This window comes from Nomascus leucogenys, chromosome 19, assembly GCF_006542625.1.
Source record: "Nomascus leucogenys isolate Asia chromosome 19, Asia_NLE_v1, whole genome shotgun sequence".
Classification (NCBI taxonomy): Eukaryota; Metazoa; Chordata; class Mammalia; order Primates; family Hylobatidae; genus Nomascus; species Nomascus leucogenys.
In genome coordinates this window covers 49,881,564-49,906,939 of record NC_044399.1, presented here as the reverse complement: position 1 = coordinate 49,906,939, position 25,376 = coordinate 49,881,564, and the positions used below count along the sequence as shown (strand labels likewise).

General features: G+C 38.4%; 1 protein-coding gene across 2 annotated transcripts in view; it reads right to left on the bottom strand.

Annotated features, from left to right (window-relative positions):
- Positions 1-25,376, bottom strand: part of STRN (striatin) — a 127,372-nt gene that overhangs the window by 78,157 nt on the left and 23,839 nt on the right. For both annotated transcript variants that reach the window (XM_030800705.1, XM_030800706.1), the window contains exon 2: positions 7,511-7,614. In XM_030800705.1, the coding sequence (XP_030656565.1) occupies positions 7,511-7,614 (104 nt within the window). The remainder of the gene's footprint in view (positions 1-7,510; positions 7,615-25,376) is intronic.

The following is a 25,376-nucleotide window of genomic DNA, read 5'->3' as shown; positions in this document are numbered from 1 at the left end:
AAGGGGAGAAAAAGAAAAGTAGAAAGGAAATGAAAAATTATTTGCTCAAATGTGTAAAATACTGAAATCTTTCTTATTTTGCAATAATAATAATTTTGCAGTCACAACAGAAAAAAAGTTTTAGATAGAGAGGAATTCTAAGAAAACCTATGAAAATTATAGGCAGTTGATGTCCTATTTCTTAAGGTAGGTGATGGGTACACGAGTATTTTTTATAACAGTCTTTATATCTTATACATATGTATGAAATGTTTTATAGTAACATTTACACATTAAGAAGGAAAAAAATAAATTCATATGCCAATGAACTGATCTCTTAAGCAAAAAGTAAAAGGTACAAAATACTATATATGTTTCCATACATTTTTTAAAAGATACATATCTATTTCATTAGCCTATGCATATGAATCTTTCTGGAAGGATACATAATACGTAAGCTATCAGTTGATAAGATTTCCTTGGGAAAGGAAATCAATGAACTGAGGCAGAAGGGAGACTATTTTTGCTGTTATTTGGTTAATTAACTATATATATACTTAATTTTTAGTAAATATGTTTGGTCCAAATTATTTAGAACATCTATTCTCAATGTGTCTCTTAACCACAAAGATTTTATCACTGGACTAAATGTTTGCCAATCTAGTTCAATGTATTTGTAATACTATTGATCATCAGAAGGTAAGGTTTACAGACATTAATTTGACTTGCAGTTACCAGAAAGTAAACAAGGTTCTAAATGTAACTGTCAATCTCTTATTTTTCCAGAAACACACTTCATTTACCATAAGACAAAGTAGTAATACCTGCTAGAAGTCAAAATAGCAACTGAATGTAACTAGTCTGAAGACAGATTATATTAAAGCTTTTAAAATAATAGTAGCAATAAAATGTTATGGAGTTTATATTTTATATATATATATAAAAGAAAAACATTTTCAAACACAAAATACTGCATTATAGTGCATTCTAGTGGTCTCAGGAAAAACTACAACAGAACCTACAAAAAGGGAACAGAAAATATTTTACAAAAATAAATGTAACAAAAATTGTGACACATTATGAACATTTTATTTTAAAAATTAGACAAAGGCAAAGAACTGTATGTAAAGAACTGTTGTGTTTATCACAAGCTATGGTCCCTTAAATCAAGGTCTCCCTACTGAATTCACTAAAATATATTTTTCTCACAGAACCCTCCTTATGCTTAATAGCATTCCTTTTTTAAGTCAATATGTGAAAATACCTTCTCATTCATACCGTTTTCCACTGTTTTAACACTCAGCTCACTGTGTTAACCAATCTTTCTTGTTTGCTATTCTTTTTCTGTCTAATTCTGCCTATAAGATAAAAAAGCAGATCTTATATCTAGCAACTCCATGTTTGATATACACAGGTAGGCCCTACATAAATGACCTTTATTGGATAAAAATAGCATAAAAATTGTTTAATACACTAAAGAAGAGTAATTTTAGCTTTGTTTCAAAGCCTATTATTATACATATTATGCTAGGAGTATAACAGCATCTCAATTGTATCTTAAATGTGGATGCTAAAAATAATTTGATTAATTTCAATGAACTATTACTGAATTCCTATGATTTACAAGCACTGTGCTGGCTGCTGGGACAAACTACAGCTTGTAGTTAGGTAAGGGTGGAAGGTGAGGGTATGCGTAAGAGACAGGAATGTAAATACAGCATACTGTGTAAGAGCTATAAGGGCTAGTAGCAAGTATTACAAGAATGCAGATAAGGGATTATCTAATTCGGTCAAAATTGGCGTCAAAGAAAGCTACCAAAAAGAAGGTAACACGTGAGATTTTAGCTAAATCTCAAAATACCAGTGGGAGTTTTCCAATCAGAAAATGGATTGATGGAGAGGGCATTTCTGTCAGAAGGGACATCTTAAGTGGAAGAAAAAAAAAAAAAAACACAGTGGGTCAAAAAACAGCAAACAGAATAATTACACCCAAAAGGTATGGAAGGAATGGAGACAGAGAATGGACAGAAAGGGCCTGGTTGTGAAGAACTTTACTAAGAACCTGAAATTAGCTAGATATTTTTAAACAGGGATATAACAGAATTATCATATTTGTGTTTTAGAAAATGAATTCTATGGATATGGAAGATGAATTAAAATATGGAAATACCAGAAGCAAGGAGGACAGTTAAGTTACTACAGTAGAGTAGATAAAAGTAGCACTGAATAGAGAGAAATTTTAAAAATAGTAGAAATTTTTCAGAATTGTATTTATATAGTATTTGAGGTTCCTCAGCATAGATGTTCCTGTCAACCTCAGATTATACACTATGTAATCTTGAAAGTTTATATTAAATTTTATCACACATTAAGGAATGCTTTGATAAATCCACTGCTAGGTAAGTAATTCTTCTGTAACATTAATAATTCGGTTTTATTTTTGGATCCTAAAGTGGGACTACTTAGAAAATCTGCAAAAATCATGCAAAGAAAATCATGTAAAATCATGATCTTTACTTAGGCATTTACAGGTGAAATGACAAGGTATCTGGAATTGCATTAAAATAGATCAAGGTGAAAAAGACTGACAAAACATTAACTGTTAAAACTTGGGGCTGTATATAAAAGACATTAGTTTCTCTATGAGTATATTTCAAATTTTCCTCAATAAATTTTTTTAAAATTCAATTTAATATTCAAGCCACAAATAAATGCTTTTTAAAAATTTCCTAGATTGTACAAATAGTGCCATAACATCAAGAATAATCCCAAATCATTCCATATACTTCAAAAGATACAAAACCAGGCTGGGCGCGGTGGCTCACGCCTGTAATCCCAACACTTTGGGAGGCCGAGGTGGGCGGATCACCTGAGGTTGGGAGTTCGAAACCAGTCTGACCAACATGGAGAAACCCCGTCTCTACCAAAAATACAAAATTAGCCGGGTGTGGTGGTGCATGCCTGTAATCCCAGCTACTGGGGAGGCTGAGGCAGGAGAATCGCTTGAACTCGGGAGGTGGAGGTTGCAGTGAGCCAAGATCGTGCCATTGCACTCCAGCCTGGGCAACAAGAGCAAAACTCCGTCTCAAAAAAAAAAAAAAAAAGACACAAAAGCAGACTCTTTTCCAGGAGCAATCCCATTTAGTTAAGAAAGAGAAGAAAAAAATCTTCCCTGGATTCAGCCAGTTCCTTATCTCTACTGTCCTTCAGAGTCAAATTTCTTAAAAAAATAAGCAACTCTGCCAGGCGCGGTGGCTCACGTCTGTGATCCCAACACTTTGGGAGGCCAAGGCAGGCGGATCACAAGGTCAAGGGATCGAGACCATCCTGGCCAAGATGGTGACACCCCATCTCTACTAAAAATACAAAAATTAGCCCAGTGTGGTGGCACATGCCTGTAGTCCCAGCTACTCAGGAGACTGAGGCAGGAGATATGGCTTGAACCAAGGAGGCGGAGGTTGCAGTGAGCCAAGATTACGCCACTGCACTCCAGCCTGGTGACAGAGCAAGACTCTGTCGCAAAGAAAAAAATAATAATAATAAGCAACTCCATCTCTCCCCACTTTATCCTTCTCAGCCCTCGATCTTCTGTGATCTTGCTCATGTTCCTGCGGCCTTACTGAGGCTGCTTTAGTAAGGGTACCAATAAGCTTCCAACTGGTAACTCCAAATGACTATTTTCAGTGTACAACTTATTGGAGTCTACTTAGCATCTTCAGTTATTGAACTCCCTCCTTTAACTTACTTCCAAAATACTACTCTCTCCTCCTTCCTTCTCTATTTCTTTGTTAGCTCTTCTTCCTCTGCCTTCTCTTCAAATATTTCTACTTCCTGTCACTCCTTCTAGTTCTCTTCTGTTTCCACAATACTTGCTCTATCAACTACTCCTTTCACTTCACTCACAATAATACTGATGATTCCCAAGCATATATTTCTCATCATGCGTCCCCCTCACATATCTGCTCTTTAATTCTTCTTTTTAATTCATTTGATACCTTCTAAAAGTCTCTCATAATTCGGATAGTCCTTCAAGCCAGGAACCTGGGAGTCGTTCTCAAATTATCTTTCTCACTCACCCACTGTCCCATCTCCAAATTTTTATATAAGCTTCAGATTTCATGGACTCTACTCAAAATTTTTTATAGTTGATGTGTCTATTTCAGCAGCTACTGTGTTATCATTTCTCATCTTAGACTATTACAATCTTTCTGCCTGTATTTACAGATGTTTCCAGTCCACCCCCACATTGAGGTCAGATCTTTCTAAAATTTATTTCATACTCTATCTTGCTTAAAACTTTCAAGTGCTTAACAACTAAATGCAGTATCTATTTCCAGATTGGATCCTGGACCAGGAAAAAAAAATGCTATAAAGATCATTTTTAGAACATCTGAATATAGACTATATCAGATAATAGAATATCAATGTTACATTTCTTTAATTTGGTAATGTACTATAATCATATAAGGAAATGTCCTTGCTCTTAGGAAATATACACAGAGATAGTCAGGGACAAACTAGCAAATGATTTAGGGGAAAAAATGGTACCTATAGAGAGAGCAAACACAATAAAGCAAATACAGCAAAACGTTTTCAATTGGTGAATCTGGGTACAGGGTATACAAGATTCTATTAGTTTGAGATCATTTTAGATAAAATTTTTTGGCTGGGCGTGGTGACTCACACCTATAATCACGGCACTTTGAGAGGCTACAGCAGGAGGACTGCTTGAGCCCAGGAGTTCCAGACCAGCCCTGGCAACAGGGCGAGAGACCCTGTCTCTCTAAAAAATTAAAAATTTATCTGCGTGGACTGGAGTATATCTGTATTCCCAGCCACTCGGGAGGCTGAAGTGGGAGGATCACTTGTGCCCAGAAGGTTGACACCGCAGTGAACCATGACTGTGCCACTGCACTACAGCCTGGGCAACAAAGCAAGACCCTGTTTAAAAAAAAAAAAAATTTAAACCTCCCACATTCCCTGTTACATGTAAGATAAAAGTTTGAACTCCTTGGTTAGGCTCTCTGTGATCTGACTCTTGCCCCCTCTACCATTATCGGTCATCAACTGAGAGGAGGATCACAACCAACATCCTACTCTCCACACACAAAGATTACAAATTTCTGAACACACCAAAACTGCTTTGTTCCATGTCAAACATGTTCTCTCTACTTCCTGCACCTTGTCTGTCTGACAACCACCTTCTTATCTGATGCTATTCAAGCCTCACCTCCTCTTACTCTGCACTCCCTTCTACTTTCATCTTCCAGATGAAAATAACCACTCCAGGCCACGCGCGGTGGCTCACGCCACCCAGCATTTTGGGAGGCTGAGGCAGGCGGATCACGAAGTCAAGAGATTGAGACCACCCAGCCAACACGGTGAAACCCCGTCTCTACCGAAAATACAAAAATTAGCTGGGCATGGTGGCGAGAGCATGTAATCCCAGCTACTTGGGAGGCTGAGGCAGGAGAATTGCTTGAACCCAGGAGGTGGAGGTTGCAGTGAGCCAAGATCGTGCCACTGCACTCCAGCCTGGCAACAGAGCAAAACTCCATCTCAAAAAAAAATAAAAATCTCAAATACTTGGCCAGGTACATTGGCTCACGCCTGTAATCCCAGCACTTTGGGAGGCTGAGGCGGTGGATTATCTGAGGTCAGCAGTTCGAGACCAGTCTGACCAATATGGTGAAACCCTGTCTCTACTAAAAATGCAAAAAAATTAGCCGGGCATGGTGGCATGCGCCTGTAGTCCCAGCAACTCGGGAGGCTGAGACAGGAGAATTGCTTGAGCCCAGGAGGCAGAGGTTGCAGTGAGCCGAGATCACACCACTGCACTCCAGCCTAGGCAACAAAGCAGGACGACTCCACCTCAAAAAAAAAAAAAAAAAACTCACTACTCCCAAATTATGTACTTTTAAAAATGTTTTTTCTTTCCATGTCCCTAATACAGCTTTTCATCAACTTTCCCAAAGTATGAAAAGAAACATGTATTTTTCACTAAGAGGTCAACCTATTTTCAATCCCTTATGCCATTTAAAGATTCTACATGATGATGAACACAAGTTCTAATAAAATTTTATCTGTTTCTCATTATTCATAAATATCATCTATTTATCTAATTGCATCTAAATGCTATTTTATTGCAAATATCCCATTCACCAACTTCAAAAAGAGAAAAACAAAACAAGCATCATTAAAAACAAAGCAAAAAAGTAGCAAAACAGATAATTCCAATATCACCTGTAAGTACTCAGTTATCTAAAAAAAATGAACTCAGATTGTCGACAAAAAAATCCAAGGCCCATTCATTAAAGCAAATAAATAACTCATATAACTTCCAAAAATCTCACTCATGACCTATTTTCCTTTACTTGTGACCCAAATTTAGTTACTAGAGTATCTTAGACAGTAGCAAAATAGAAAGGTAAGATAAGCTTCTGGAGAGATTGTAACGGCAGACAGCAAAGGAACAAAATACACAAAAAAAGTCTATAGGCTGGGCGCAGTGGCTCACGCCTGTAATCCCAGCACTTCGGGAGGCCGAGATGGGGGGATCACGAGGTCAGGAGATCGAGACCATCCTGGCTAACACGGTGAAACCCCATCTCTACTAAAAATACAAAAAATTAGCCAGGCGTGGTGGCAGGCACCTGTAGTCCCAGCTACTCAGGAGGCTGAGGCAGGAGAATGGTGTGAACCCGGGAGGTGGAGCTTGCAGTGAGCTGAGACTGCACCACCGCACTCCAGCATGGGCAACAGAGCGAGACTCTGTTTCAAAAAAAAAAAAAAAAAAAGTCTATATAGAATCTTAACATAGTCTGCTGGAACAATTTTTTTCTAAAGAAAATACATTAAATTGAATAATATTAAATGACAGGAAAAGGAGTAAACATTATAGAAATTTCCTTTAAAAATTAAAAACTATTTCAACTTTAAAATGAATGGGTATTAACAGTTCAGGGAGCACATCTGCTTCTTCAAAACAGGTAGAGTAGGAAAAAAATGTTGCTAATTTTTAAGAAATCATATAAATCAGTTTTTTGATCATTATTAAACTATTCATAATAAAATTAACATATTACAACCATTCATACAAATGTTTACTACAGATATACCTGAACTCAAGCAGTATTAACATTTAAATTTATTTTAGTAATGATGAAAAAATTATTCCAACATTTAAGAGACCACCATTTTGGCCAGGCCCAGTGGCTCACACCTGTAATCCCAGTACTTTAGGAGGCCAAGGTGGGCAGATCACCTGAGGTCAGGAGTTCGAGACCAGGCTGACCAACATGGAGAAACCCCCGTCTCTACTAAAAATACAAAATTAGCTGGGTCTGGTGGCGCATGCCTGTAATCCCAGCTACCGGGGAGGCTGAGGTAGGAGAATTGCTTGAAACCGGGAGGCGGAGCTTGCGGTGGGCCAAGATCACACCATTGCACCCCAGCCTGGGCAACAAGAACGAAACTCCATCTCAAAACAAACAAACAAAAAAGAACACCACTTTTTATTTTACTGAATTACCTTTCCTGTTTAAGAGCATACTCCAACATTTTGATCCTCCTCACAAGATCCTTCTTCAAATTTTCTTGGCCCTTCCTTTCTCCCTGTAGGAAGGCAATCTGGGCCTGAGTAGGGGAAAGACAGACAAAATTCAGTTTAGACCAAAAAAAAAAAAAGTTTTTTTTAACTCAGTAAAGAACCTTTGGAAGTTAGAACAATTAGATGCAAAAATATTTCCTTTACACATTTCTCACAAAACGTGTACAAATATAAAAATGCACTGACTGCAAAGGGGAAAAAGGATTTAAGTTAAAAAGGGCGGGGGGGACATCTAAATGCATTTTACTTCAGGGTAGGGATTTTACAACACATAGTCCACATCATTTAAGAGTCTACAATATAAAACAACTAATATTGCCGGGTGCAGTGGTTCACACCTGTAATCCCAGCACTTTGGGAGGCTGAGGCGGGAGGATCACTTGAGGTCAAGAGTTCAAGACCAGCCTGGCCAACATGGTGAAACCCTGTCTCTATTAAAAATACAAACATTAGCCGAGCCTGGTGGCACCTGTAATCCCAGCTACTCGGGAGGCTGAGGCAGGAGAATTGCTTGAACCCAGGAGGCAGGGGTTGCAAGTGAGCCGAGATCACGCCACTGCATTCCATCCTGGGTAACAGAGTGAGACTACATATCAAAAAATAAAACAACTAATATTAATGCAAACAAATGCAAGGTGTACAGTACAGTTTGCTAAGGTGTTTGTCTTTTTGCCATCAACAGGATCTTTTTATAAAGCAGGAAGGGTTAAAGTAAAATCTGTTCTTATAATCCCCTTGCACAAGCTTCATCATATATTTAAATTTTATGACAGATTCCTTAAGTGACTTTATTTTGGACCTCCCCTACAAACAATAAATTGCTCCCTTTTCTCAATCCCCACCATTTTTCTCACCCACCTTGACATGTAATCCATAGAAAAAAGAAAGTGAAAGTTGGGAAAAGGAAAATTAGAGACAATGGCCTTCTGCCCATTCCTGCCACCCACCCCGAGGAATTACTAAAACCCTACATTTGAACATGAAACAAACTGTAAACAACTTTTAAAGTCAGTAAAACAGAGGGGCTAGGAAAGAGTAGCTCTCCAGAATATTAAAAGAACATTTACAATTGAAATACTATCTTTCACATAAGAAATTGAAACTATGTCACAAACACTAACTTGTTAAAGTGACTCATAATACCTCTTAAAAGTCATAAGGGCCTCAAAACTAGCTATAAATTTCACTATTCTCACATGTACCACCACCCCCGTCTATTATACTGACCCACTAAGACAGGTAACAATGTTATTTATGTATCTACAGTACTTTCCATTAAGTGAGCAAGAACTTTACATTTAAGGATGACCTTGCCACATCCCTAAGGAATTGTGAGGATTGTGCAACTCAGGTTTAGCAAGTCAGCCATTAAACTTAATTGTTTGAATGAGCTTTGTTTCTATTAGGTACCACAAGAAACATAAAATCCAACTTATCTAGTCCCTTATAACTTTCAAAATGTAGGTAGTGTTAAGCTTTTCTTTTCATTTCAATGTGCTCTTAAATTTTACATTACAATTAGGAAGGATTACATTTATCTTACTGAAATAAAAGTGGTCTGAAAACAATTCAATTGTTTTCAGAGGAAAAGGCATCAAATATCCACAAGACTTTTGAAATTACATATTCTGCAGTGGGATAATTATGTTACCTAACCAGAATAGTAATGACACATGCATTTAAAGCCGATAAAAATGAAAGTCTTGTCAAAAGGAAATGACAGCCCAACTTGTCAGGTCAAACATGCTTTGGCATAGAACTTTATATGCTCTTTAAAATGACTTTAATAAAAATAATAAGCTAATCAATGCAATCAAACTTTGAAGGTAATAACAATATCAATTATCAATTTTGTCCTCTCGATACTCCTTGGCTAGTTTTGCACTTCTGCTAACATCATCGGTCCTGGATGATTCTGAAACTTCAGCCTACAATACCGTAAAGTCTTTACTGTATATGTTGAACTTCAAGCATAAGAGAAATTACAATTAAAAGTATAATCAGAGGCTGGGCACAGTGGCTCAGCCCTGTAATCACAGCACTTTGGGAGGCCGAGGCGGGAGGATAACTTGAGCTCAGGAGTTTGAGCCTAGCCTGTGCAACATAGCCAGACCACGTCCCTACAAATGATTTTAAAAATCAGCCAGGCATGGTGGCATGTGTCTGTGGTCCCAGCTACTTGGGAGGCTGAGGCAGGAGAATCACCTCAGCCCAGGAGGCCAAGGCTGCAGTGAGCAGTGATCACACCACCACACTCTAACATGGGTGACAGAGTGAGAGCCTGTCTCAAAAAAAAAAAGGGGGAGGGTGGTGGTCGTGGGGGGCGGTGGTAATCAGGGCCAGGCATGGTAGCTAATGCCTGTAATCCCAGAACTTTGGGAGACTGAGGTGAGAGGATTGCTTGAGGCTGGAGTTTGAGACCATCGTGGCCAACATACCAAGATATCTCATAAAAAAATTAAAAATATAAAAAATAAAGTACAATCAGATTTTTCCTTTTCCATCAGATGGATAAAGTTCAGTAATTTAATAATATAGTAGAAAACAGACATTTACATGTTAGCTGTGGTGATATAAACCAGTTTCACTTTATAGAGGACAACTGGTAATATCTGTCAAGTTTGTAAATGCATATACCCTTTAACTCAGCAATTTTAGAATGTTATCCTTCAAATATATATTTGCACATACGTGAAATTATATAATACATGACTGATAAAACACAGACAAGAATATGTATATAACCCAAATGACCACCTAAAGGAGACTGGTTAAATAAATGAGTATAACTGAAAGAAAATTAGGACCTTAACTAAGATCTTTGAGAAAAGAGTAAAAGACTATGAGAATAATATCAATCTTTTACCTTTTTTTCTCTATGAAACTTAGACGTTTCAAAACAAAAACAAAAAACAAAAACAAAAAGTCTTAAAACACATTCCTACATAAAAACGAATTCCTTCTGTAAAACAACCTCAGTCGAAAACATAATAATTGGTATAAATTCTTACTCTTTTAAAATAAAGATTAAATTCCAGCTAAAAATTCTCCAGATATGGCAGTATATTGCTCTTTGAACTGAACTGAGGAAGGGCGAGGGTGAGAGACACAAAAGACAAAAACAGCGAAAGGAAGAAAAAAAGGGAAGGAAAAAAGGTAAAAAGAAAAGAGGAAAATAGGTCGGACACAGTGGCTCACACCTGTAATCCAGAACTTTGGGAGGCCAAGGCGGGGGGGGATCACTTGAGGTCAGGAGTTCGAGACCAGCCTGGCCAACGTGGTGAAACCCTGTCTCCACTAAACATACAAAAATTAGCCAGGCATGGTGGCAGGCACCTGTATTCCCAGCTACTCGGAAGGCTGAGACAGAAGAATCACTCAAACCCAGGAGGCGGAGGTTGCAGTGTGCAGAGATCACACCACTGCACTCTAGCCTGGGCGACAACGATGAGACTCCATCTCAAAAAAAAAAAAAAAAAAAAAGGCAGGGCACGATGGCTCACGCCTGTAATCCCAGGACTTTGGGAGGCCGAGGCGGGTGGATCACGAGGTCAGGAGTTCAAGACCAGCCTGGCCAAGATGGTGAAACCCCATCTCTACTAAAAATACGAAAAAAAATTAGCCGGGCGTGGTGGCAGGTGCCTGTAATCCCAGCTACTTGGGAGGCTGAGGCAGAGAATTGCTTGAACCCTGCAGGCGGAGGCTGCAGTGAGCCGAGACCATGCCACTGCACTCCAGACTGGGCAACAGAGTGAGACTCTGTCTCAAAAAAAAAAAAGTGTTACTAATAAAATATGTTTAAAAAATTACAAATCATCATACTGCCATTTACCAGTACAACTAAACCTGATGATAACAGCATATATTTCTGGCGAGAAAACTTTGGAATTATCTTCAAGGAAAATGAATGTTGAACTTCCATGATACTTTATACGTATTTTTCACAGTATAGAAAATTAGATATTCACTTCCTAACCATTATAAACAAAAAAGATAAAAATAATAGAAGGAAGATATCTTACTATTTAAGTCTGCATGACAAAAAGAAAATTTATTTTTATATTATTTTCAATTCTGATTTGTCAAAAGGATATATGTAAATAGGAATATAAATCTTCTATATTTAAACAGGTTTATCTGCATACATAATATCTAATAAACAATTAAAATGTACCACTTAATTTATTAAAGCCCCCCCACCTTTTTTTTTTCTTTTGAGACGGAGTCTCGCTCTGTCGCCCAGGCTGGAGTGCAGTGGTGCGATTTTGGCTCACTGCAACTTCAGCCTCCTGGGGTTGAAGTAATTCTCCTACTTCAGCCTCCTGAGTAGCTGGGATTACAGGTGTGCACCACCACACCCAGCTAATTTTTGTATTTTTAGTAGAGACAGGGTTTTACCATGTTGGTCAGGCTGTTCTCAAACTCCTGACCTCGTGATCCACCCACCTTGGCCTCCCTAAGCGCTGGGATTACAGGTGCGAGCCACCCCGCCCGGCCTTATTGAAGCCATTTTAAACTACACTGTATTCTAAAATTTAAAAGGGCTAGGATTCAAAATTGAAATCACTGAGAAGTATATTCAAAATGAAAAATACACAAAATTCTTGGGTTGGACACTTTTCAGTAGCTTTTCAGTTACTTGCTATGGAATATAAAGAACATTCACTTTTACAAAAATCTAAAATAAAATATAAAGCTTGATTAATTTAAGGTTCTCATCTTTTGATTTGAACACAAACTTCAAAGTAAAAGAGGAAATATATAAGTAAAAGTCAATTATATGGTTACAGTGTACAATGAAGTTTCATTAATCTGCTTTATGCCTTAATGCCTTCTATAAACTATAGCTATTCCCTCTGAAAAGCTTTGGATTATATTATCCTCTTAAATCTAGGCTGCTAGTTTTCTCTGGCACATAATCCCTGCCTCTAGCCCTCTCTCTTAAAGACAGGGGCATTATCAGGCTAGGCGTGGTGGTTCATGCCTGTAATCCCAGCACTTTGGGAGACCGAGGCAGGTGGATCACCTGAGGTCAGGAGTTCGAGACCAGCCTGACCAGTATGATGAAACCCCATCTCTACTAAAAATACAAAAATTAGCCAGGCATGTTGGCGTATGCCTGTAGTCCCAGCTACTCAGGAGGCTGAGGCAGGAGAATTGCTTGAACCTGGGAGGTGGAAGTTGCAGTGAGCCAAGATCATGCCACTGCACTCCAGACTGGGCAACAGAGCAAGACTCCATCTCAAAAAAAAAAAAAAAGTGTCATTATCATTTGGTGACACCAAACTTTACCATCAGAATCACCCAGATGACTTGTTAAAACACAATTTTTTAGGTTCTACCCTCAGAGTTGCTCATTCAGTAGATCTGGAGTGGGGCCCAAGAATTTTCATTTCTAGTAAGTACCAAGGTGATAATGCTGCTGATCTGGGACCACCCTTGGAGAACCACTGACTTAAACCATTTGTAACACAGAAGGCCAAAAACAAAAAACAAAGCAAAACAAAACAAAACAAAAAGCAGAAAATAGTCTGTTAAGGAACAAGGAAAAGAACAGTCCCAGAGACGGGCGCAGTGGCTCATGCCTGTAATCCTAGCACTTTTGGAGGCCGAGACGGGCGAATCACTTGAGGTCAGGAGTTCTTAACCAGCCTGGCCAACATGGTAAAACCCCCATCTCTACTAAAAATATAAAAAAATTAGCCAGGTGTGGTGGCAAGCGCCTGTAATCTCAGCTACTCAGGAGGCTCAGGCAGGAGAACTGCTTGAACCCGAGAGGTAGAGGTTGTGGTGAGTCGAGATCATGCCACTGCACTCTAGCCTGAAAGACAGAGCAAAACTGCCTCAAAAAAAAAAAAAAAAAAAAAAAAGCAGCAGCAGCAAAGAATAGTCCCAGAACCCTACCTCTTCTTTTTTTCCTAAAGTGTTGGGATTACAGGTGTGAGCTACCGCGTCCAGCCCCAGAACCCTACCCTTTTTACTCCACAGAAGTATGCAGTCTTATACAGGCCTTCAAGCTGACAGACGAGTATATACTAGCTTTTTGATTCTCTTCCAAATTCCTTATTTATGACTATACTTTTGGCAGTCTCCTGATAAAATAAAATCTACCAATATATTTCAGTTCAATCACATGTTTGGGAAATACCTACTTCCCATCAGTTCTAAACTGCTGTAAAGGAGAATACAGGTGAAACAAATAAAACCAAGTTTCTACCCACAATGTACTTCCAATCTAGTTAGAGTACAAGACCAGCACACATACGTTCACAAAAACAGCTAAGAAAAGATAGTGCAGTACTAATAAATGAGGATTCAAGTGATAAAATCAAATATTTGTATTTGTTCATTTAACAATATTAACTAAACACCTACTTTGTGTCTGGCACAGTTATTGGCACTGGGACTAAAGTAGTGACAAAACAAAACAGAGCTAACAATCCAGTGAATGAAACATATGTTGCCTAAGACGTATGTGTACCAGTAGCATATGTTATATTTACTTAGAACCAGAAACACAGTCGCAGGCAAAAGCAGTGAATATAAAAACAAACACAAAAAGCAACTGGATGCCTATTTAACTCTGGAGTCAAGTAGAGAACTGATGTTCAACTTAAAAATTGCTTGCTTGCTTATTCATTTATTTGTTTATTTGAGACAGGGTCTCGCTCTGTTGCCCAGGCTGGAGTGCAATCATAGCTCACCGCAGCCTCGAAATCCTGAACTCAAGCAATTCTCCCGCCTCAGCCTCCCAAGTTGCTGGGACTATAGGCACACATCACCACATGCAGCTAATTTTAATCTTTCTGGTAGAGACAGGGTCTTGCTATGTTGCCAGGCTGGTCTCCAACTCCTAGCCTCAGGCAATCCTCTCACCTTGGCCTCCCAAAGTGCTGGAACTACATGCATAAGCCACTGCACCAAGCATAAAAACTGTATTCTAATCTGGTATTTATTCTACAGCTAGTTTTACTTTTTTTTTTTTAAGACAGTCTCGCTCTTTTGCCCAGGCTGGAGTACAGTGGCATGATCTCGGCTCACTGCAACCTCCCCCTCCCGGATTCAAGCAATTCTCCTATGTCAGCCTCCAGAGTAGCTGGGATTACAGGCACCCGCCACTGTGTCTGGCTAATTTTTGTATTTTTAGTAGAGACAGGGTTTCACCATGTTGGTCAGGCTGGTCTCAAACTCCTGACCTCGGGTGATCTGCCTGCCTCGGCCTCCCAAAGTGCTGGGATTACAGGCGTGAGCCACTGCACCCGGCCTAGTTTTACATTTTAACAAACTAGTGAGTCTCCTGAAATTTTCCTAATAAATAAAATTACTGTACCATTTTATTTATTTATTATTACATTTCAAAAAAAGATAAGATGTGAACTTATGGATTATATTGAAAATAAAGATAAATTTCATTTTGTTTTGTTAGAGATGAGGGTCTCTCTTTGCTGCCAGGTTAGGAGTGCAGTGGCATGATCATAGTTCACTACAGCCTTGAACTCCCAGGCTCAAGTGATCCTTCTAGATAACATTTTACCTCTGAAATGCTATAGGAGATACTGGTATATTCTTTCAAAAGCAATCTCTCCATCCCTAAATGTAAGATTACAAACATAGATTTTTGTATACAGAAAACCCTCAACTGCCCAAATTCTCACTTAAAGCACTTAATTAATCACACCCACATTATCACCTTATGGCAGCTTATAAATAAATGTACATCAGTAGGTTTCTTGAGATCCCAAAGGCTCCCTCAGAATTCGAATCAGTCAGTTAAATTCCCTCAGCACATCTTCCTATCTTTCAACTCTTTATAAATGTTCCTTATGTTTGCTCAAAGGGCTAGAAATTCCGTTTTTTTTTTAATTTACACACACACACATACATATATATATGCAGTTAGCCCTTCATATCCATGAATTCTACATCTGCAGATTCAACCATCTATCAAAAACATTCAATAAACTATAAATACAAAATTTTAAAAATATAGTATAACAACTATTTTCACAGCGTTTACATTAAGTATTATAAATAATCTAGAGATGATTTAAAGTATATGGGAGGGTGTGCATAGTTTGTATGCTAATACTATACCACCTTATATAAGAAAATTGGAACTTGAGCATCCAGTTTTTTGTATTGGATGGGGGAGTTCCTGGAACCAATCCCCTACAGACATCGAAGGATAACTGTATATGTACATATACACATATGCAGAAGAAAAGAGATATCAATCAAGGGAGGAATTCTGCAGATTTACGGTATGAGACAGTATGACATTCATAGATTTAACATTCATGGTTACCACTGTTTTGAGAGCTACTCAGAAGATACTTTGTTAAGGCAATGGAGAAGCTAGAGGCCCAATCTAGGGGCTAAATGCATGAGTCTAGCCTGACACCAAGCATTTGTTTTTGGAAGTTTTTTTGAGACGGGGTTGGAGTGCAATGGCACAATCACAGCTCACTGTAGTCTTAACCTCCTGGGCTCAGGCGATTCTCCTGCTTCAGCCTCTTGAGCAGCTGGGCCCACAGGTGTGTGCCGCCATGCCCAGCCAAGCATTTGTATTAAAGTTAAAAGGCAATGACTCTAAACAGTTTAAGAAAAAAAACTAGGCTGGGCACGGTGGCTCAACCTTGTAATCCCTGCACTTTGGGAGGCTGAGGCGGGCGGATCACGAGGTCAGGAGATTGAGACCATCCTGGCTAACACAGCGAAACCCCGTCTCTACTAAAAATACAAAAAAATTAGCCGGGTATGGTGGCGGGCGCCCGTAGTCCCAGCTACTCGGGAGGCTGAGCCAGAAGAATGGCGTGAACCTGGGAGGCAGAGCTCGCAGTGAACAGAGATCATGCCGCTGCACTCCAGCCTGGGTGACAGAGGGAGACTCCGTCTCAAAAGAAAAAAAAGAAAAAAGAAAAAAACCCTAAATCTATTGATGTAAAATGCCCTCTGAAAGAAAGAAAAATGTAAGGACTAAGAAAATGGCAGCTCTTAACCAGAAAAAGAACAGAAATGTTCTATACCTCCCCCACCAAAAATCACTGAACTAATTCAGCAAATGCTCCAACCCGAGCAAAAAGGATTCAAGTGAAATAAAACCTTCATTAAAGTTGAAAAGGATATTAACTTGTAGAATATGCGTACATGTAAGAAGCAGAACATATTACTCTCAATGGAAATATAATTTAGATAAAGAATTCCACAAAAATATGTCTCAATCTTAAAATCTGAGGATTTACAGAGGTCTCAGAAAGTATTACTTGCAAATGATAAGTCTTCTATAATGTACGATTTTGTTTATGGTTAGCTCCAAAAGAGTTTTTAACATGTTTTAAACCAATATGATTATCTGTTGATAGGTGTATAATCTCTAAAGAAGTATTCTTCAATAGGCAACACTTCTCATATTTAAAACATTCAGTCTTTATGTATAAATTATGAATCCATAAATCTTAAGGAACTACATAAAGCCCAAACTCTTGGAACAAGGCTAAGGACAATCTGTTCCCATCCCCTCTACCTAGCTTTGTCTTCCACATTCCTACTCACACATCCTATGCTCCAATCAAAGTAGACAATTAGGCTGGGGGTGGTGGCTCACGCCTGTAATCCCAGCACTTTGAGAAGCCTAGATGGATGGATCGCTTGAACTCAGGAGTTTGAGTCCAGCCACGGGCAACATGGTGAAACCCCGTCTCTACTAAAAATACAAAAATTAGCCAGGTATGGTGGCTCAAAACTGTAGCCCCAGCTACTCGGAAGGCTGAGGCACAAGAATCGCTTGAACTTGGGAGGCAGAGGTTGCAGTGAACTGAGACTACACCACTGCGCTCTAGCCTGGGCAACGGAGGGGAGGATGGTGGGCAAAGGAAGGAACGAAACTCATAATTTTATAGTAAAAAAAAAAAGTAGACAATTAGTCTTCAGATACTACCTGAACTTTCCCAGCTCCAGGCCTTGGCTTATGCTCTTCTCTCTCCTACCTCTCCAAATGCCCTTTCATTTTCGGATTCTACCAATGTCTTAGTCTGAGCCTACACACACCACAGTAATCCCTTCTCTGAATTCCAAGAGCATTTCTTATTTTCTATTTAAAAACAAAACAAAAAAACCTCTGCATGTACATATTATTTTAACACTTTATGACATATTAACATTCAGCAAAAACGCAAGAAAATAAAGACTTTGGCACACTTAATATGTATCACGTACTCTATCAAACACCTTCTATAATTAATCTCATTTAATTAGGACTATGACATAATTATTGTCTTGTTCTCTTTTAATTTTCAAAATGCTCATAATTTATCTCATCCCAAACCAGATAAGCCCTCTAAAGGCAGAAGGCTTCATTCACGCACTCAACATAAAATAATTAAGTGCCTACTAAGCGCTTCCCACTTGTATTGAGGACACACAAAAAGGGGATTTTTGCATTCTACTAGATTATAAATCTGCCGAGGATAACAGCTAAATAAAAATAGACTCAACTGTTCCATCCCAAAGTGCCTTGTAATACTGTGGTTATTCAATGTTATTTAAAAGATAAAAGTTCAATCACAGTAAATGGAAAAAAACAGGCAAGAACGTACAAAGTATAAACAATAATTACCATAAACTAGAAAATTTGTTTTTCCTTAACCTTTGAAAATTTTTTTAATTCTCAGTTCTTTTGCCTATACAAAGGTGGCTATGAAATGTGAATTAGAGCTCGTATTAATAAAACAAAATAAATCAAAAATGTTGGTATTAACGTGTAAATAATGAATTCATAAATATTATAAATATTACGTACTTAGACAAAAGCAAAGTGACAAAAACAGACAGGAAATATCATGAAAACAATTTCTCTGAAAAAAACTTATGATGCCTAATCCCCTGAATAAAGACATTTAAGCCTTTCTTGCTTCATATTTAGACAAAAATCTTCCTGCTTGCTTATGTTCCTATTTCATCTCTGAAAAGAGTGTAAGCAACCAGTTGTCCGAGACCCCATTCTTGGACAGTAATAGCGTGCTGTCCTTAGTATATGAAGATGTAATTACTCTAGTAACAATAAAAACCTAAGCTTTTTGGCTGGGCGCGGTGGCTCATGCCTGTAATCCCAGCACTTTGGGAGGCCGAGGCGGGCGGATCACAAGGTCAGGAGATCGAGACCATCCTGGCTAACACGGTGAAACCCCGTCTCTACTAAAAATACAAAAGATTAGCCGGGTGTGGTGGTGGGCGCCTGTAGTCCCAGCTACTAGGGAGACTGAGCCAGAAGAATGGCGTGAACCTGGGAGGCAGAGCTCGCAGTGAGCAGAGATCACGCCACTGCACTCCAGCCTGGGTGACAGAGGGAGACTCCGTCTCAAAAGAAAAAAGAAAAAAAAAAAACCTAAGCTTTTGGAATGGATTCTGTTTTGGTTTTATTTTCTTCTACCACTACAATAAATGACACATAATCTTTCACTCTAACGATAAATGGTGCATAATTTTAAGACAATTATGTGGAATTAAGAGAGAAATTCATGCTCATGGAATACAATTTATATTCTGTGGAGTATTAACAATGACTAAGTGAATGCACACGTAATCTGATTTAACTAACACCATCTTATTAATTGATATTACATACATAGATCAAAATTTTGTAATATATTGAACAGGACTTAACAGAAAACTACATATATGTAAGTGATTAATAATCTTTCAATACGATGAAGCCAACAGAAAACTATAAAAACTATATTTGAGAAAGATGGAAAGTGGTAATAGGAGTATATATGTTCTCCAACTTCTAAATTAGAGAAAATCTTATAAGTCAGCAAGTTAACATTTAATTTGAGTATTTTTGATGTTACCAGCCCCAGAAATAGCATTCTGAAACAGATTACAGGCTTTCTTCTATTTGTTGATACATCAACTATCACAACTCACCTTTCATTTTGTTGCTAAATTTTCAGAATAAAGTGTGTGTTAAAATTCTCCTTCTAAAATAATCTTTTTATGTTCTTACATATTTAGGTTTGGAATATGGTTCATGATGGCAGAATTGTCCAGGTCAATATAGTAAAATACTCTGACCAAGACAGTAGGACCCAGACTCAAGCTGGGGAAGAGATAAATAAGCTCAGTTAAAAAAAAAAAAAGAGGGCTGGGAACGGTGGCTCACGCCTGTAATCTCAGCACTTTGGGAGGCCAAGGCGGGCAGATCACCTGAGGTTGGGAGTTCGAGACCAGCCTGACCAACATGGAGAAACTCTGTCTCTACTAAAAAACACAAAATTAGCTCGGCGTGGTGGTGCATGCCTATAATCCCAGCTACTAGGGAGGCTAAGTCAGGAGAATCGCATGAACCCGGGAGGTGGAGGTTGCAGTGAGCCAAGATCATGCCACTGCACTCCAGCCTGGGCAACAAGAGCAAGACTGTCTCAAAAAACAAAAAAAAGAAAAAGAAAAAGAGGTCGGGCATAATGGCTCAAGCCTGTAATCTTATCACTTTGGGAGGTCAAAGCAGGAAGATGGCTTGAGCCCAGGAGTTCAAGACTAGCCTGGGCAACACACTGAGAATCCATGTCTACAAAAAACTAAATAACTTAGCGGAGCATGGTGGTGCACACCTGTAGTTCCAGCTACTTGGTTGGGAGGCTGAAGTGGGAGGATCACTTCAGCCAGAGAGGTTGAGGCTACAGTGAGTCATGTTTGTACAACTGCACTTCAACCTGGGCTACAGAGCGAAATCTTGTCTTAAAGAAGAAAGAAAAGAAAAAAAAAGAGAAGAAGGAAAGAAGAAAGAAAAGAAACTTGCTGCATAGACATGGCCATATTCATTTGAAAGCAAGTTAATAAATATGTATCCTGAAAAGATAGTTTAGAAAAGAAACTTACAGGCTATGACCAGAGTGATTATAAAACATTCTCTTAACAGTTAGCAGGAGGAAGAAAAAGTGTATTCTTTAAAATGATTTCATTACTAATAAATAGTTCTATAAAGAAAAGTAGCGGGAAAAAGGCAAAGAAATATGAAACTAAGTCAATGAAAAGCAAATAGGCTATGATCACACATCTAAAGGCCATGAACATGGCAATGAGTATTTTAAAGAATCTAAAAAGTGTACTTTTAATTTTAAAGTATTTTAAGAGATTAATTTTATAAAAGGAAAAATAGTGTTATCATGCAGAAGGAACATATTTAGTATAATCAAAAGTTTAAGAAATTGACCAGGCATGGTGGCTCACACTAGTAATATCAGCATTTTGGGAGGCCGAGGCGGGCGGATCACCTGAGGTCAGGAGTTCAAGATCAGCCTGGCTGACATGGCAAAACACCGCCTCTACTAAAAGCACAAAAATTAGCCAGGTGTGGTGATGCACACCTGTAATCACAGCTACTTGGGAGGCTGAGGCACGAGAATTGCTTGAATCTGGGAGGCAGAGGTTGCAGTGAGCCACGATCATGTCACTGCACTCCAGCCTGGGCAATAGAGCAAGATTCTGTCTCAATTTAAAAAAAAAAAAGAGTTTAAGAAATTAAGGAAAGCTGAATGTAAGGAAATTTTTTCAAGGGTAGTACTGGTATAGCTCAAACCTGGTTTGAATTCCAGCTTTGTCACTTACTGGTAAGGGAACAGCCTTAAGCCCAACTGGTGTTTGCTATTTGCATGTATTTTCATAAATAAAAGTAGTCTGTAATGTTTTTATAGTGTTGTCAAACTTCAAGGTTATTAAAACTATTAATATCCTGTCTAATGTTTAAGAATAAATATTTGGTATCTTTTAACTATTGTCCTATCACTGCCTTTTAAGACTCTTACTGACAGTTTTGTGATTTTTCATGTAATCATCCTTTATATCCTACTTAGCAAGTTCTCTATTAGACATAACATATGTCTGCTGAATGAAATTTAATTACAGATATCTTTGAACATTTATTAAATTTAAATTATGTTTGTACTTGTAAGAAATATTTAAACAATGCTTTATTTTTCTAAAATAAAAGAAAACCAAAAGCACAAACCTTCATTTTCCAAGTGTGTCAAGTTTTGTTTTTTTTTTATTTGTTTGTTTGTTTTTTGAGACTGAGTCTCGCTCTATCGCCAGGCTGGAGTGCAGTGTGTGAGCTCGGCTCACTGCAACCTCCAACTTGTTGGTTCAAGTGATTCTCCTGCCTTAGCCTCCCGAGTAGCTGGAATTACAGGCATGTGCCCCTACGCTCAGCTAATTTTTTGTATTTTTAGTATAGACGGGGTTTCACCATGTTGGCCAGGATGGTCTCGATCTCCTGACCTCGTGATCCGCCTGCCTCGGCCTCCCAAAGTGCTGGGATTACAGGTGTGAGCCGCCGCGCCCGGCCTGTTTTTTGTTTTAATCAAACTACTGCATGGGATACACTGTACTGACATTATTTTTCCGAAGCCACTCAGGGATCTCCTGTTGCTTTTAGAGACCAATTACCTAATATATCATACACCATACCTTATCTCAGATACATTAATTAGAAGTGATGATAATATCTAGCTTTCCCACTGTGGCTTACAAAGCACTTTCATATACCTACCTTATTTGCATTATATATCTTAATTCTTCACAGCAGTAACAAGAGGTAGGAATCAAAAATAGATTCAAAAAAGGCATTCAACAAAATTCAACATCTATTCTTTCCTTATTATTACTATTTTTTTTTTGCAGTGACAGGGTCTCAGTATGCTGCTCAGACTGGTCCCAAACTCCTGAGCTCAAGCAATCCTCCCACCTCAGCCTCCCAAAGTGCTAGGATTACAGGCATGAGCCACCATACCCAGCCAGCATCTAGTCTTTTTAAAGTTCATTTTGCCACCTAATAGTGGAAATAGTTTCTGACACAAAATCACTATTCTGTAAGCATTTGCTGAACAGAATAAAAGTAAATAAAACAGGTTTCAAAAAGTGATTCAAAATAGTGTAACAACTAAAAGTATATTAAATCAGAAGTAATATACTAGGGAAAGATCATGATACAGTATTTAGGACAAAAAGGAATGATTCTGAAAAGAACTTGAATCCATTCATATTCTAACCAATATACTGTAATAAAATCTATTCATTCATTTACTGAGTACTTACCATGTACCAAAACTTTGTTTAAGCGTTTAGATCATATTCCCACCATAGACATAGTCCAATTTTTCATTGAACTTATAATCTACATAAAATACTGATAGTTTAATTTTTTAAAGTACTTTTTACACTCTTGTAGAAATAGTATAACGCTTTCTGATTACTGAAGAAATGAACATTATAATCAGAGTTAAGATATATGTAGTAAACATATTCAAATGAGGCATTTTATATAAGATGTACTTCAAAGGAAAAGTAATAGAAGAAATATAAAAGAAATAATTTTAAAAAGGTTACCTTCTCAAAAGGTGAATATTAGTCAATATTAATAAACAAAATAGCCAGATTCTACTCAGAAACAAATGGCAGGAGGCTGATGAAGAACCATGAGAATATATAGAGCTGAATCATCACACGGAAAACTGCAGAGTCTAATTAGTAATAAAAAATACAAATTATCACAGTTGAAAATATTAATAGTTGGTGAAGCTGAGTAAAAAGTTTCCTATATTCCTCTTGAAACTTTTCTGTAAATCTGAAAACGTTTTTGTCTTAAAAAAAGTAAATCAGGGGCTGGATGCAGTGGCTCACACCTGTAATCCCAGCACTTTGGGAGGCCGAGGCGGGTGGATCATGAGGTCAGGAGATCAAGACCATCCTGGCTAACATGGTGAAACCCCATCTCTACTAAAAATAAAATAAAAAAAAATTAGCCAGGCATGGTGGCAGGCGCCTGTAGTCCCAGCTATTCAGGAGGCTGAGGCAGGAGAATGGCGTGAACCCGGGAGGCGGAGCTTGCAGTGAGCCAAGATTGCGCCACTGCACTCCAGCCTGGGCGACTGAGCAAGACTCTGTCTCAAAAAAAAAAAAAAAAAAAAGTAAATTAGGCTGGGCACAATGGCCCACACCTGTAATCCCAGCACTTTGGGAGGCCGAGGCAGGTAGATTACTGGAGATCAAGAGTTTGAGATCTGCCTGGACAACATGGCAAAACCTCCTATCTACAAAAAATACAAAAATTAGCCGAATATGGTGGCACATGCCTGTAGTCCCAGCTACTTAGGGAGGCTGAGGTGGGAGGATGACTTGAACGCAGGGAGGCTGAGGCTGCAGTGACCAGTTGATCCTGCCACTGCTCTCCAACCTGAGCAACAGAGGTGAGACCCTCTCTCAAAACAAAACAAAACAAAGAAAGTAAATTAAAATGATAAAACCCAATGTTCACAGGCAGATGAATTACAGATATTAGATGAATTACATATAAAGATTTATATATTGTTGGTGGCAATGCAAATTAGTTCAATCTCTTCTGCAAAAGGGGACTATAAAGCTATGTGCAGACTCTATGATCTGGTCATTTTGCCTTGGAAAATACAACCCAAGAACACCAGCAGCCCCTTTCTTCACATCACTCTCCACCCCATAAAAAAGTAATGTTCAAAGCTGTTAAATGACATGCTCTATTTTAGCTTCTATTTTTATCATCTGAATTATTTCCTCTGAATTTGCCTTTCAATGCATTTCTCAACATGAACAGAATCATGGTGCAAAATTTTATAACTTATTTTTTCATGTAAACATTTTTTTTTTTTTTTTTGAGATGGAGTCTAGTTCTTGTCACCCAGGCTGGAGTGCGATGGCATGATCTCGGCTCACTGCAACTTCTGCCTCCTGGGTTCAAGTAATTCTCCTGCCTCAGCCTCCCAAGTAGTTGGGATTATAGGCGCCTGCCACCCCACCCAGCTAATTTTTTTTTTTTTTTTTTGTAGTTTTAGTAGAGACAGGTTTCACCATGTCGGCCAGGCTGGTCTCGAACTCCTGACCTCGGGTGATCCCCCAACCTCGGCCTCCCAAAGTGCTGGAACTACAGGTGCTAGCCACTGCGCCCAGCCCTCTCTATTATTTTTATACTATCATTTTTATTGGTTGTATTACAAGTCTTCAAGTTGATTTACCATAACTTACTTAACCATTGTGGTAGATGTTGTGGGCCGGCTATTCGAAATACATATTCCCAAGCCCCTTCTAACTTGTAGCTTCCCACTACAGAATCTAGAACACCAAGGGCCTGCTTTCGTAGATTCTACTGTGGCCAAACACAGCTATGTGACCAATGAGTGACACATGTATGTCTGCTGGGAATGGGGAAAAGGCACTTCTGGGAAAGCTTATCACTCACTGATAAAGGAGACTTACTCCAAAAATAACCCAAACAGACCTTTTTGTTGCTTTTCAGTGTGGTCTTAATGTCTGTAGCTATAGCAATCTTATAATCATAACGTATCAAAAAGGACAATGGCAATGAAGGATGGCAGATGAGAAAGAAAAAACCTAGTTTCTTTATGTCATTGCTAAGCCACTGCACCAGTCCTTGACTACCCACATTTTTCTCATGTAAAAATGAGAAAAATATCACCTCTACTTGTTAAGTCACTGTTAAAAGGGTTTACCAGCAGCCAAAAGCATTCCTGATATTCATTCCACTATAATTGGATATTTAGTTTGTTTGTAATTTTTCCCTATTACAAAATCATTTGCCAATGGTGCTCTTGATGCATATAGAATTTTAATGCTTTTTAAAAAGATTTCCCAGGGATAGACTACCATAAGTGGGATAGACAGGTCAAATATAACTATTTCATATCTCTTAATAGATACTGACCACTTAACAATACCATGAACAAGGTATGAAGGTAAAGTTCTA